Here is a 15,490-nt window from a genome sequence, read left to right on the forward strand (position 1 = left end):
CGGGCTTTAGAGAGGTCTGAGTGTACTCCTTCTCCACTTCCTTCAGTATCTGCTGGCGTAACCCTCCTCCTCCCGGTTGAGCACCTACTGGCGCCCTTGGGCTGGGCTCCAAAAGTGTTCTGAACCCCGGAGTAACTCGGGGCACCCTGTTCACCCTTGAACCTGGCTCTGGTGCGGCCCAAATGGCACTAGGCGCTCCAAACCCGGCGGGCACCCTGTCCTTCAGCAAGGAGGACTTCCTCGCTGAAACCACGCGGGGCTGGCGAGCGGTAAAGCAATTGCAAGGGCAATGAAAGGCTACTCGGTGGGTCCCCCAGATCCTTTCTTGTCCACCTCACCGTCCCTAGCTTTCCCCCTCCCCCCGCCTGCAGAAACAATCAAACAAAGGCTCAAAAGCCAGGAAATGTCCAATTCACTTCCTTTAAGTTTATTAATCGCCCACACCCATCACAAGGAAACTTGGCTGTGCTCAGTGACGAACGGAGGGCGCCGGGGAGCCTCAGTCACAGCCCCCCTCCCCCTTTTGCGCAGCGGGTAGCCATAAGCGCCAGCCTAGGCATCTTCGCGACCGGGTCCTATTGCCTCAAGGCAGCCGAGCGCGGCGGTGCTGCCGGGTTCGGGCCAGCTCGGCATTTTCTGTACCTCCTCAGCCTCCTCATGCCTTTGTTTGGCTCTGGGAGAAGGTTGGGATTCGGGGTGCAACAGGGGAAGTCTGAAAATCGATGCTCCCCAGGAGCACCTGTTGACCCCAGAAAGGGCATTTCCATTAGATGGCCACGTTGCTGCTGTCTCCATACAAGCATCTCCACTGCAAAAGCGCAGACAAGGGCATGAGTTTTAGAGTTGGCCCTGACAACCATCACCACCGCAGAAATATGGGGCTGAATCCACCGACGGAAACTGGCATAACGACTTCTATACCCCCCTGTTTAAAACAAAACACAACAACACCATTATTATTATTTTCTTCAGCGCCCTAGAAATTGCTGGTGTTTATTTAGGAAGTGTTACACAGTTATTGGGTCCTTAGAAACTCGGGAGGTTTAAGGGGGGTTGATTTGGCTCCCAAAGGGCTTGAAAAAGAAACAGCGCACCTGGGGTCAGGCGGGTCATCACAATAACAAAAAGCGCGTCTACAAAATAAAAAGCTCTTTTATAAAGAAAGGCAATCCGGGAAATCCACTGTGAGCCTTCCTGGTGACCATCTAGCTAGGCCTATTCTCAGGTTTAATTGGCAGGCAGTTTATTGGCGCCTTATTGGTGTTGATTGAAATTTTGCTCCCAGTTCTTTCTTTTAAGAATTAGCATCTCAAGTCGATTTACCTGAGTCAATTATCTTTTTAGAGTCTGGGTTTGGCCATAAATTTGCAAATATTCATTAAGCGTACTTAAATATCTTTCTTTCTAATCATCATCCAAATCTCTATTATTTCCTAAGAAAGTCTTTTCTTTTTTAAGGCTTCCATAAAAAGAAATTGATCAGGGAGCTATATTTGAATTAAGACATATTAAATCGATGACAGATACATATCATGCTGTGTTTAACAAGAGTTGTACAAGGAGGCGGGTTCCAGATTCCGCACGGCTCTGCTGCACCATTATTCACATTTTTACAGCCTTTCCTTCATGCCTTCACCCATTAAACCATTAAATTTCAGCAATTCAATAAAACAAAGCAGTTATAATTTTGAGGAAAAGCTATTTTGAAGGGGGTGGAGGTACTCATTTTATTGCACAATAAAAATGCTCAATAGTCCATATTAAAAGGTAGGTTGTGCTTATTTTCTTCTTTCTTTATTCGTTCATTTTTTGGTTTGTTTTTACTTATAACCTGCAGGACTGAATGCAATGCTGCCATTATGGAAGTAGTGATGCTCATTGCCAAGAAATTCAAATAAAGGAAACTCATTTGAAATGTCCTGAGAATGGGTTAAGACAGTAGTGACAATTCCAAATATGATGCTTTCCCCATTACCCATCCACAGAGATGGCAGTCCGTTCTCCACTTTTGCCTGGTTGGCTTAAGACGTTTTGAGTCTTTGAAAGGAAAATTGTGAAAGGACTCATCCTCTCCAAACGCAGATGCGGATTTTTGTCGCTGTTGTTTATTAATTTTTTTCATTGTGTTTGCACTCATGCCTTTCTTATTTCCCCTTATTTGAACTTCATTGAAGCCGAAAGAAAAAAAACTATTTGAAATTTGATTGTAGTGTTTTCTTTGTTTGCTTGTCAGTTTTCTAAGAGGAATGACATTCCCAAGGCTTACAGTGAGGTTGCCTGTTAAACATTGCTCACACCGATGTAAATGGGGCCATCGAATCAGTTCTTTTGAAAATATTTCTTACAACTTCCCCGGACCATCTCTCGGGACCATTAAGATGATGTCTTTATGCAGTCTATTTTTACTTGGACTGCAAATGAATCAAGCTGGTAACTTGTTTTTTGTACCTCCCCCCAAGAAAAAAATTCACATTTTAGTCGATAACACTTTTTTTAAAAACAATTTTATGCAAGGCAACAAAATAAAAATTAAAAACCCTGACTTCAATTTTTGAACACCTTGGAACATCACAAAATCTTAAGATGCTTTCTTTTTAAGAGCTGATGTGACACTTTTGGGCAGCAATAACCCTGAAATTTGGGGATGCCACATTTCTCTACTCCCCCCAAAATGATGCAGGAACCTATCTCTTTTTGTCAAGTGATTTGATAACAAATCCTTTGAAAAGGATGGGACTCGCTCCCCCCCCCCCCCCCCCTTAAGGCCAGTTTACAGTTTTCAAATAAGACATCTCGCCTCCTAGGTCAGTATATTAGAAAACAATGACAAGGTAAGAGATTATTCTAATAGTAAATACATAGCAAAGGTATTGCTTGATTTTAAAATATTCATTTTATTGGATCAGTTTTAATTTATGGCCCTTTCAAAGAAACTGAGGCGCACATAAGGAGTACTCTCTGGGCCGAAAAGAGGAATTCTGCGTGAAGGATATTGTTTATTTAGCCGCTTCCCTCTGGAGAGCTGCTGTTTGGCCTGCCCTGCCACTGTATCTCAGAAAGTCAAAAGTTAGAATCGCTGCCGGGTGTTGCCTCACCCCCACCCCCGTACATCTAATTGGAACTGGCAGATCTAGAACTGACGATCAGTGAGATTACACTTCAAGCTAACTCCTTTGAACCACGTTGAAAAGGACTGCATGAGCTAAGAAGTCGAGGTAAACGGTTCCTTTTCGGGAAAGATTTATTTTGACTTCACCTGGTGTCTTGCGGAGCCAAATCACTTAAGTTGTTTTGCAACCAATAAGACTTTAATATCTTCCCTCATTCTGCGCTCTACTTGAGCGCCCGGCAGACTGGATGTCCTTCCCAAATAAGAAGTTTCTAGCATCACCTCTACAAGTATGACGACCGGCACACGGTTCACCTTCCTCTTCCGGAGAGCAGCCCAGGGCTCTTCCAACGGAGGAGGTAGAAAGTGTTTGGATGCTGCTGGGGGAGTCGCTGCGTGCGGTCAGGCGGAGGTTTTTGAAGTTGGGGGCTCTCCCCCAACCCCCTTTGTCCCGGGGTGGGGGGGGGGTGGTCCTCAGCCCTTACCCACCCTGCGCCCTGCGGCCGCGTGCCGGCGCACGCTCTCCGAAAGGCGCGTCATGGGAACGCAGGGCGCTGCGCGCGCAGGCCCGGCACAAACTTTCTGCAAGTGCAACTTGGGCATCCCCTGGAAGGCGGGGACGTAGGGCTCCAGGGGAGGAGGGGGCGCGAAGCGAAAGCGAAGGATGCTGCGAGCACGGGGGCGGATCCCCGCTGGGCCGAGGGCCTGAATGGGAGCCAATCCGGCAGTCTTGGCTGCTGTCAATCACGATGTTCCCTCCAATCCCACCCATGCCATTTCCAAAATCTCGGTCCCACTGTGCAGCTCAAATGTGTTCTTTCTGCCAATCGCTGGAGGACAGAGTGGGAACAGGAATACGCAGAGTTAGGAGGCCAGGACAAAGAAGTTAAAGAGAGCCTAATATATACATGTTTTTGAAGGTGGGCAGAGGGAAAAAAAAGTCCCCCCAGTGAGGGTCTATGGGTCTGATTGTGTAGTTCTGATGGAGCCCCCTTTGAGCAAGAGGAACCCGCCAGCGCTGAGATTAGCGGATTTGGCAACGGCTCAGGCCAGGCCGCTTCAGAATATGACAGGCTTCCCGGCGCTGGCCAGCCCGCCCGCCCACTCCCAACTCCGAGCCACAGCCACGCACCTCCGCCCTCGGGACCTGAGCTCTGACCCCGGCGTGGCCATCACTCCGCTCGGACCGGAGCACATGGCCCAGGCGAGCGCGCTCGGCCTCAGCCCTCCCTCAAAGGCGCTCCCGGCACATCCCGAGGCGCCGGCGGCCGCCGCCCACGCTGCAGCCTCGGTCGCGCACCCCGGCGCCAGCACCTACCCCGGTGACGGGGGCAGCGGCCGCGCGCAGCCCTCCGCGCCCCCGCCCCCAGCCCCTCCTCTTCCTCCCTCCCCTACACCCCCTCCTCCTCCCCCTCCCCCTCCTCCTGCCCTCTCGGGCTACACCGCCACCGACAGTGGCGGCGGCGGCAGCAGCGGCAAAGGCCACAGCAGGGACTTCGTCCTCCGGAGGGACCTTTCCGCCACGGCCCCCGCGGCGGCCATGCACGGGGTCCCTCTTGGAGGGGAGCAGCGGTCTGGCACAGGCTCCCCCCAGCACTCGGCCCCGCCTCCTCACTCGGCTGGCATGTTCATCTCGGCCAGCGGCACCTACGCGGGCCCGGACGGTAGCAGCGGCGGGGGCCCGGCGCTCTTCCCCGCGCTGCACGACGCTCCGGGAGCCCCCGGCGGCCACCCGCACCCGCTCAACGGCCAGATGCGCTTGGGGCTGGCGGCGGCAGCGGCAGCCGCGGCGGCTGAGCTGTACGGACGTACCGAGCCGCCCTTCGCGCCGCGCTCCGGGGATGCGCACTACGGGGCGGTGGCGGCCGCTGCAGCCGCCGCCCTGCACGGCTACGGAGCCGTGAACTTAAACCTGAACCTGGCGGCGGCTGCTGCTGCCGCGGCAGCCGGACCGGGGCCCCACCTGCAGCACCACGCGCCGCCCCCGGCGCCGGCGCCGCCGCCGCCGCCGCCGGCGCCCGCGCAGCACCCGCACCAGCACCACCCCCACCTCCCAGGGGCGGCCGGGGCCTTCCTGCGCTACATGCGGCAGCCAATCAAGCAGGAGCTCATCTGCAAGTGGATCGACCCCGAGGAGCTGGCCGGGCCGCCACCGCCACCGCCCCCGGCCGGCGGCGCCAAGCCCTGCTCCAAAACTTTCGGCACCATGCACGAGCTGGTGAACCACGTCACGGTGGAGCACGTGGGCGGCCCAGAGCAAAGCAACCACGTCTGCTTCTGGGAGGACTGTCCGCGCGAGGGCAAGCCCTTCAAGGCCAAATACAAGCTCATCAACCACATCCGCGTGCACACGGGCGAGAAGCCCTTTCCCTGCCCGTTCCCGGGCTGCGGCAAGGTCTTCGCGCGCTCGGAAAACCTCAAGATCCACAAGCGCACTCATACAGGTGGGTGTCTGTCCCCGGCCGCGCCGCCGCCGCCGCCTCCCGCGCCGCCGCCGCTTCCGCCGCTGCTTCTCTTCCTCCTCCTGCTCGCCTTAATTTTTCCCTCCTTCTGCTGCTTCTCTTCGCATACGTATAACCCGGACATGTGACTTCTTTTTTTTCTCTCCCCCCCTTTTTTTCTATGAATAAGTAATTCGATAGCACACACAGGCCCCGCGCTGGGTTCCCACACGGTGGAGTCTCCAGCGCGCTCGCAGCCCCTCCGCCGGGACCGGCAACGCGCTCCAGACGCCGCCGCCGCCGCCGCCCCGGAACAGAAGCAGCAGCAGTCGGAGCAGGAAGGAGCCCAGGACGGTCGGCAGCCCCCATTCGCCCGGCCCCGGGAACTTGGGGAGGGCGATGGGGAAGGGGGACCGGAGCTGGAGCCGCCCTGGTGGCTCTTCCCTCCCCACCTGGTGGCAGAGCCCGCACCGTGCGGGCGTGCGAGGGGGCACGTGGGATTTACTCCGATATTGAGGCGACCAGGCCCAGCTCAATGTGGCCCTTCCAGGAGGGGAGGGGTCCTGTCCCTCCGGGGCGTGGTGCAAAATGCCATAGAAATGCGCCCTTGGGGCCCTGAAGACCCCCTCCCCACACACACACACACACACACACACACACACACACACACGTTTCCCACACATACATCTTCACGTGCACACAGCACACAACTTCACACACCCGTATCTCACATACTACCCCCCCCCCCCACTTCCTGGTAGCTGGAACACCCATATGCCCTGACACGCTTATCTTCCACATACACCCTCACATACGCACACTTCCCCATTTACACACCTTCATACATACCCATACAGTATCATACAGCTGTCACACACATTTTATCACACATACCCTGCAAGGTGCTAGAGAACTTGGCTTTGTCCTTTCAAAGAGGATTCTATTTGGAGGAGGGCAGGGTGAGCTGCAGTCTCCTGCGGTCCTTGGTACCTTCCCCCCCGTAAGAACTTGGGGGAAGCCCCCAGCGCTGTGGGGACCCCTCCTATCCCAAAGGCGGCTGCGGCGTGGGGCGGTGGGGTGTTTACTGTGGGTCGTGTGCCTCCATCGAACGTACTAGCGCGTTGGGCGGAAGCGCTGATGAGCGCGAGCAGTCGGGATTTATAGGGATAGACAATATTACCCCTCGGAGGACACTTAAGTAACTGGAGTTTACATTTAGTAATTACTTGGCTGATTTATCGGCGCTGGGCGGCAAGGAGGCAGCCGCCGCGCGTGGGCCCAACGCCTGGCCAACAGCCGGAGCCCAGGGCATCAGGGGGTTCTGCGTGCAAGCCGGGTCAGGGTGGCCTGGGGCTGGGCCCGGGGCCTGGCTCCTCCCGGCCATCACCTGATAGGCCTCCTGTGCACCGATGCTGGGCTGGGAGCACATCTTTCCGGGAACTCCGTTGGCCAGCCCCCTGCTTTTCTAATCGAGATGGTCCACCCTAAGGAATTTTCCAAAAGGAAACTTCCCACGAGGCTCTCGGAAAAACTCCCTGGCCCGCTTAGCCAGCTGTTTGCCCCTGTGCCTGGCACTTGCCGCCAGGACAGGGGCCTGGAACCGTAAAGGGGGCTCGCGGGGCGCGGGAGGTGAAGCCGCCCCCAACCCCGTCCCCTATGGGCACCCTGAAAGCAGAACCTGCGGCCTTGGGCCTTTCCCGCCTTTGCAGGCCTCGGAGAGAGAGTGGACCTTTTCTTCTCCGCCGCCGGACCTGAGGATAGTTTCTTTCCCCGTGGAGCACAGAACTGGAATTTGCTGGCGCGGAAGCTGCCACGGGTCGCGGCTCCCTCCGACGGCAGTCCAGGGGGAGAGGGGCGTGCGCGCGCGCGCACGGCGGGGGCGGAGATCCCGAGCACTGCGGGCCCCTGGGCAGTAGTGTTTTCTGGTTTCACGGCGTGCTCAGGGTTGTGTTTCCTGCCCGGCTGCGGGTGGCGGAGTGGTTCTCGCCGAGGCCTTCAGGGAGGGGTACCGGCGCCTCATGTTAGTGCTCAAACCGGTGCCAGGGGGTTTTGGCGGTCCTTAGGCCGCTTAGCAGTTGAGCATTGAGTGCGGACAGGGACCATTCCGGAACCCCCTCCCTACCACGGCGCTCTCCCTTTTGGGGGTTATTCGGAATCCCGGAACAGATTGATCAAAGGGAATAATCCCCCGGCCACTCCCGAAGGCCCATTTCCTGACCCACGTTCCTCCCATCCCCACCCCCATTCGGTTTATAACCTTCCTTTGGGCCAGACTCGAGTTCTCTGGGAGAGGGAACTGGTAGAACAGAGAGCAGCTCACGTAGCCTCCTTTACTCTCTCAGATTCTGCAAGTAGTTAGATTCTGATTGACTCCTCTGTCGGAATCTGAAATGTAAACACTGGGGTTTCTCACCCTTTCCAGTTAGCTGGAATTTGCTCACTGTTCCCCGCCTAGGCCCCCTGAATAAAACAAGCAATTCTTTCACCTTTACTTATTTTTTCCTTCTATTTTCGTCCTTAATATTACCTTAATCCCTACTTTTCTACTCCCCCCACCCCCCACCCCATTCCATATCTCCCTTCTCTGGGCGTAATTGTTTCTCTTCATCGTGGTCAGTGGTGGGACCAGCAGTGCTTAGAGCTACTGTATTCTTCACAATCCGGGATCCTTAGCGAGGACAGGAGCAACTCCAAACGACACTGCACATTTGCATAGGGTGAATAAAACCACTCAAGCCTCCCTATGGAAGGAAGGCCCATTATAAATTTTTAAATAATGCTGTATTAAATTAGAATTATCTCCAACTTAAAAGTAAAACTCAGATCAGGATAGATAACTGATATTTTTATGAAAAGTGATTAACTATTTTGTTGTTGTGTTATGTTGTGTTTTCCCCTCTATAGATCAGTGTAGGAAGTGTATTTGAATAATATTTAATTTCATTTTTAAACAGTATTTAGAGGTAGGGGAAGTTATAGTCCAGGCATCTGAATACTTTCAGATGTGTTAACACACTCTGGCATCCAAGCCTTTGTCATTGGTGAGATTAAAAAGAAAAAGAAAAAAAACTACACTGAAATAGTTGTATATGAAAATTCACCACAAAAATTTATGTACACTAAACTGTCTTAAATAGTTGCTTTTTGAGAAACGTATCCAAAACCAAGGAAGAAGCCATCCCTAGTGAGCCACCAGAGTAGGTCCTGAAATTCAGTAGAGAAACTCAACTTAATTTTTAAAAATCATTTAAATATGAGGGAGATATTATTAAACAATAGTATGTATGAGATGACTGGTTCAATTATGACTCAAATACATCAAGTTCATAGATACTTAGGTGAGAAGGAAAATTCCTACTGCTACCTGCTGTCTTCCTTTTTTGCTTTTTAATACCGAGGTGTTGTGGCTGAATTTCTAGTTGTGTTATTAACATGTCCACTCCCTGAACTAGGGCCTTGTGTTTAAAGGCATTGTGCTCCTGGGGTGGTTAGAGCAGCTTAAAGGGACGATGGGCCAAAGACTGTGGTAAACAGTCCCTTTTCTGACTATTAAGTGGGGTAGAAGGCTGTCAGAATACGTTTCCGTGGGGCATCAGGTACAAGCTAAGTTCTGGTTGCAGCTTGTGGTCTTTATTCACGTTTCCGAGGTTCTGTTCCAAAGGCTCCTAATTGCCCTGCAAGTTGTGAGGAAAGCTGGGAGAAAGAAGAGGCCAACAGCCTCGCCTCTGCCCATCCAGGCTTATATGAAATCTAGTGATGGGACTGTGTGTTTCACAGGTGCCTTTGTTTCTAAAGAGAACGGGGTTTTGCCTTATTTCCTTTCCCATCGGTGGAATCCTGGGGACGCTCTGAAACAAAATGCCGTTATTATAATTGCATGGCACCTCCCCCACTTCACTTTTAATTTAGTGTAATGTGCTTACTTTTCTCTTTTTTTTATATCCTTCCCCCAAGCTGTGGCTTTGGAAGAATCATTTTATTAGCATTTATATTGACAGGGGATCTGCTTGTATCCTTGCAGGTACAGACCTTGAGGGCAGTGAGGACAGGGTATCTGGGTCCTTGTTGGATTTTGGTGTTACATCCTGGATCATGGTCTAGCCATCGTCTCCCTGAACCCTCTGGTACTGCAGGGACTGACATCTAGCCACTCACAGGCCCAGTGTCCCTTCCCTGTTGCCTTCTGGAACGTAGGAATTAGGAATAGAAACCAGGCTGGGGTTGCTCTTCGAGAGAATGGGAAAATGCATCCTCATTTCTGTTCCAAGATTTCTCTCTCTCAGGTGAGGGGTCTCTGAAAAGCAATTGTTGACCTGCCCTCTGTTTTGTTGCAGGGGAAAAGCCTTTCAAATGTGAATTTGATGGCTGTGACAGGAAATTTGCCAATAGCAGCGATCGGAAGAAACATTCCCATGTCCACACGAGCGACAAGCCTTACTACTGCAAGATCCGAGGCTGTGACAAGTCCTACACTCACCCCAGCTCTCTGAGGAAGCACATGAAGATTCACTGCAAGTCCCCACCACCTTCTCCAGGAGCCCTTGGTTACTCCTCAGTGGGGACTCCAGTGGGTGCCCCCTTGTCCCCTGTGCTGGACCCAACCAGGAGTCGTTCTAGCACTCTGTCTCCTCAGGTGACCAACCTCAATGAGTGGTATGTTTGCCAGGCCAGTGGAGCCCCCAGCCACCTTCACACACCTTCCAGCAACGGAACCACTTCCGAGTCTGAAGATGAAGAGATGTATGGGAACTCTGAAGTCCCGCGGACGATACATTAGAATTTACTAGTAATAATAATAAGTAATAAGTGGGAGTCCTTGGACCATATCCTAACCTGAGACAATGCCGAGCCTGAGACAAACCCTTGACTCAGACTTGCCACCGGGTCTAATTAGCCCTATTTATTCAGTATGAAACCCTATGGTGTTTGTACATTTAATTAATTTAATTAAGATATTTGGGCTTTTTTTTTTTTTCTTAGAAAACAAACAAACAAACAAACAAACAAAACCCAACCAAGCTGGACTTGTAGGTTACAGGGGAACAGGGCTAGGAGCAAAATGTACCAAGGGTTAATGGATATACACACTGCTGACTCAATATATGTATATTTGGAAATGAGCAAGAAAAAGCATTAAGTCGGAACTCAACACAGCACCAAGGCCCTCTGCATTTCCTGGAGTGCCTCGAGATTGCCTTTAACACCATAACGAGGGCTTCTCTGGAGCCTCTTTGCCTCCTCCTTGGGCCCTATTTCTGAAAAGGCCTCTTGATTGTAAACCACACACTTGCTGCATTGCCAACAGATCTTAGACTGTACCTGTGTCCAAAAATATTTGTAAAAAAATCCTTTGAGTTCTAATAGTTGTGATTTTAACTTTCCACTCTTTTATTACTGCTCTCATCTTAACACAGTATTTTTATACGGGATTATCTCTTCAGTACCCTGCTTGTAGGATTTAAAAAGAAAAAAGATGCAGCAACCTTATTACGTCTCCGCGTATTGTGCTACTGTGATTGTTCCCGCAAAAGTGGGGACAAGAACACGCTGCTGCAACAGTCAACTGTGAAGCTGTGATATTTTATAAAATAGAAGAAATTCAAGTGCTTTCTTTTTTCTCTACGGTTTTTTTTTTTAATCTGAAATCTCAGATGCTGCCTTTTTACTGTGTCCAAACTCCTTGTGTCATAAAAAGATAAGTTTTAGAGAAGTTTTTTGGGATGCCAAAATTAACAGGCAAGTCTAAGGAGGTGTGATGTTGGCAACATGCCTACTTTTTTGGGAAAGCTGTTGTTTTTAAGACAGGCCAACCCCTCTTTTATACTGTTGTATCAGCCTTTTAAAAAGTCTTTATTTTTCAATGCCCGGAACTGCATTTTCATGCATTTTTTCCCACCTGAGCACTAAGCACACTGAATTCTATCCCATTTGAAAACGACAGTGTGCGAAGTGTATGATTTACATGAAAAGAGGGGAGGGAGTGGCTATACATATTAAAATTTTTAAAAGGTTTCTAGTTACCACCAAACACTGATGAATGTGTGACCTTTGCCAGAGCTGTCAAGCTAGGATAAAAAAGGTCAAGGACCTAGGACAATAACTCTTAGTCAATTTATTTTCACTTCATGCAACACATCTTGTGCAAAATATAGTCCATCATAAACATCATACAAATATACTAAAGAGCACTAATTTATCCTCAGAGACCCTGAAGACACCCCCTCCCCAGGGTTTGTAGAAATTTGTTTTGTGTGCTGTGAGTGGTTGATGTAGTCTTGTCATTGTTAATAACTTGTATGTGAACACTATTATTTGTACAGTTGAATTAATTTATTTTCAGACATCATCCTATGTTTTCCTGGAAGAGTTCAAAGCACACCAAAGAATTATATTATACATTTTGGTGAAAGATTGTCGTTTATGATCCACGGTTTATTTAAAAAAAAAAAAAGGAAAGAAAATGGGGGAATATATTTTTAAGCTTACTTGAATGAACAACGTAATGTGAAAACCAGGACTCTTCCTGCATGTTTTTTTTGCATTGTGTTGACGAGATTATATATAGTTTATAGATATATTCTATTACTAGTACAGTGCATGGTGCTGTCACTTTGAAAGCCTTTCAATGTTGTCTTCAGATTGTTACAGTGAATATGAAACATGCAGACCCTCCTTTATAAAGAAAAAGACCATAAAACTTGAATATAAAATAATTCTACATTTTTAAAGTTTATTTGATTTTCGTATTATTCACTTTCAAAGCTCTTTCAAATAGACAAAATAAGGTATGAACTTTGGGGGGATAATTTATGTATCGTAAACTTATTAGAACAAAATATTCCTGATTTATAATGAGTTGTTTTATTTATACAACTTTTTCAATGGTAGTTTGCACTATTCTTTATTATGCTACAGGTTTATTTATTCTGAAACAAAGGAATATGTATTTTATGTATTTTGCCATGCATAGGTTTACTCTGCCACAGATTTATTGGTTCCTGATACACCTAAAATAAAAACTTAAAATGTGTACCTCCAATAGAAAGAAAGCAAGAATGATTATGAAGTAAAAAATTTAATAAAGGTATTCTTCCTATGTATTGCTCATGTTTTGCCTAATGGCATATTTCTGCCATTCTTTTACAAATAGAACAGGTTGCTGACTGGTGAACATTGGGTCTTCTTGAGCTCTTTATTTCTTAGCCTCTCCCTAGCAATAAAATATTTTTACAGCTTGGTTTAACTTACCATCTAATCTAGAAAATACAATATTTATGAAGACTAAGCCCTGTAAGTTGCATGTAACACTAACATAAATCTTAGGGGTTACTGCACTCATTTGTTAATAATATCCTTGGAGATCCTAATCAGTGAAAATCTGAAAAGTGAGTTTTAGCATTTCTTTGGTGCCTACCCTCTAAAGTAAAAGGGTAAAAAGTATGAGGAAAAGGTGGAGGGACAGTGAGAGGTATCCAGGCACAAAGAAGGGTAAAATCAGGGGCTGAGATGGGTACTGAGTTAACTACATGCTGAATGAATAGGACATTAAACACTGCTCACATCAGGTAATGGGGGGGGGGGGGGAGGGCAGGGGACGGGTAGCATCCAGTTTGTGGTTTATTTACAAGTTGAGCTGATCTATGTAACCTAGCTCAGCATTTTAAGGCAGGTGTTAGAAATTAGAATCATGGCAACAAAATGTTCAAGTGGCTTAAACTAATGTGATTGGCCATCCATTTGAACAGGGCTGAACATTTGCTTGTTTTTATATTAGCTGATACAAAACTGATAAAAGCAAATAGTTTTATTCTTCTTCTTCTTCTTGGTAGTAACGTCAATAAGCAGTTCTCCATAAGCTTACAGTGGTTTTGAAAAGTCAGGTTTGTTAAATGTACTAAAGGTGAAACACGAAGCAAAGACTTGTTTCAAGTCAGATGACAATAACCAGCACACGAAGGAGAAAAACACTCAGCGAAGGGCCCCAATCAATGGGAAAACTTATAGCTCTCTAATGAAGTTTCTGGTGAAAGGGAGGACACAAAGCCACCAAGACATGAATCATTCATGGGAAATATAAAAGATAAAAGATATCTGACAATGAGCAGAACCTTGTATAGAGTGTATAAAACAAGTTTCCCCTTCTTATTTTCTGCTTTAAAACGCACAATCTCCGCTCCCAGAGCTCTGTCCAGTCTATAGAGTTAAAATTGACCACTGCTCGTCCTGCGCCACTTCAAAGTAATTTAGTCCAGAACGGAAGGCTTGGCGCTTGGACAATCTTCATGGTGTGTTAAGATTTCTATGGCAATTGGCAAGCAAGACGTTCCCATCTGAATATGTCTCAAAGAAAGCCACTTACTGACACTAAGTTGGCTATCATCAAAGACTTCATCTCTCCTAGGCAAAACGTGGCCCTTGTGGCCCTCGCAAACATTTTAAATCATCTACCTTTGTTTTCCAGGCTAGGAGAATCTTCAAACACATGGTTATTTGTATTTTATGTATATCTTTTCCCATTCAGGATTTTCTTTGCTAGAGAGAATGCTCCAAAAATCTAAAGCACTGAGAAATAGCTCGAGGGTGAGAATTCTATTCTTTTAAGGAGTTGGAGATGGCCACACAAGAGGGACAGCACTGGGGACAGGAAAGGAGGAGGCCCAAAGTCCTTGAAAGCGAGGCCCAACTATCTGTAGACATGCTAGTATTGCCCTCTTGTCATTTACATCTTGCATTTTGTGGAAGTTTTTTGAGACCATAGTAGTTCATTCTACCTACCTACCATTCATACCTACCTACCTGCCCACCTACCATCTTATCTGTCTATCTATCTATCTATCTATCTATCATCTCTTTCTCTATCAAATGGAATGAGAGATGTTCCTGCCAGAAGTATTTTTTATCCCACTTTGGTTGGAAAAAAGGACTGGGGCGTTGGAGGGGGAGATAATCTGGTTTCTCAAGTGATCATCTAAGTTAGAGGAAAGGAAAGCTGAATCCAGACACTTATTAATACTTTCAGCCTGTCAGATCACACTCCCCATCATCTACCAAAATAGACACATGGCCAGGGAAACCCACCATTCCAGGGCTGGAGGGATGGCTAAGGAGACCCACAGACAAACTGCCCTGGGGTTGCCAGCACACTTTCCCTATGTGATAAAAAACTCACAGAAATTCACCCCCCCCCCCCACCACGTCCACGCCCAAACAGTCCGGGGCACACACATTCACACTAGGGCACAAGTGCCTAATCAGGCAGGGAGAAGTTCAAAGGCATGTTCTTTGAAATTCAAACTACTGCTTTTATGGTACACCCACACCAAGCGTCAGGATTGCTATGGCAATGGGCTGGGCCAGGGGAGTCGCTGGCAGAGGGTCCACAGTGATTCGAGACACTCTATTAAGATACAGTTGCAGTGACCTGTACTTTCATGCCAACTTAGCACACTCAATTTACACCTCATCGGAACTATATGTATTACATACAGTGTTACCCATAGAATATGACATGCACGACCTATAATAACGTATGTCTTTCCACCCACTTGTTGTTACGATCTCCCATGCAACCTCCTAGCTCTCCAGAAAGGAGAAAGGGGGACCGAGGAGAGGAGGAGAGAAAGCCGGGTGGGGGTGGGGTGGGTGCAGTTGGAGGAGGGGACAGGGCCAGGGGCGCCGGAGCTCCAGTGCCTCTTCCTTCTCTCCCCACCTAAGTACTTTTATTTGCAGAGCGATTGTTCTTTGTTTATTTAATACAAGTACTGTGTGAATGGTGAAAAATAAACACGATGAAAAATAACCAAACAGATGATTCCTCCGAGTGAAAAAGCCCGGACTTAATAAAAGTGCGAAGCAGTCACCGCTGAATGAGAAACCCTTTGAAGTGGAACTTATTATAGGAGGAATACTTCGGGGTTGCCTTAACGACGCCGCTGAATCG

The 15,490-nt window shown here is 48.5% G+C and overlaps 1 protein-coding gene across 1 annotated transcript; it reads left to right on the top strand.

The window, feature by feature from the left end:
• The first annotated feature begins 4,083 nt into the window (after nucleotides 1-4,083).
• On the top strand, nucleotides 4,084-12,646 carry ZIC5 (Zic family zinc finger 5). Its single transcript, XM_060636769.3, has 2 exons — nucleotides 4,084-5,553; nucleotides 9,885-12,646. The coding sequence occupies exons 1-2, from the start codon at nucleotides 4,092-4,094 to the stop codon at nucleotides 10,325-10,327; spliced, it is 1,905 nt and encodes a 634-aa protein (XP_060492752.2). The 5' UTR covers nucleotides 4,084-4,091; the 3' UTR covers nucleotides 10,328-12,646.
• Nucleotides 12,647-15,490: the final 2,844 nt, after the last annotated feature.

Source organism: Panthera onca, chromosome A1 (assembly GCF_046562875.1).
Source record: "Panthera onca isolate mPanOnc1 chromosome A1, mPanOnc1 haplotype 2, whole genome shotgun sequence".
NCBI classification, from domain to species: domain Eukaryota; kingdom Metazoa; phylum Chordata; class Mammalia; order Carnivora; family Felidae; genus Panthera; species Panthera onca.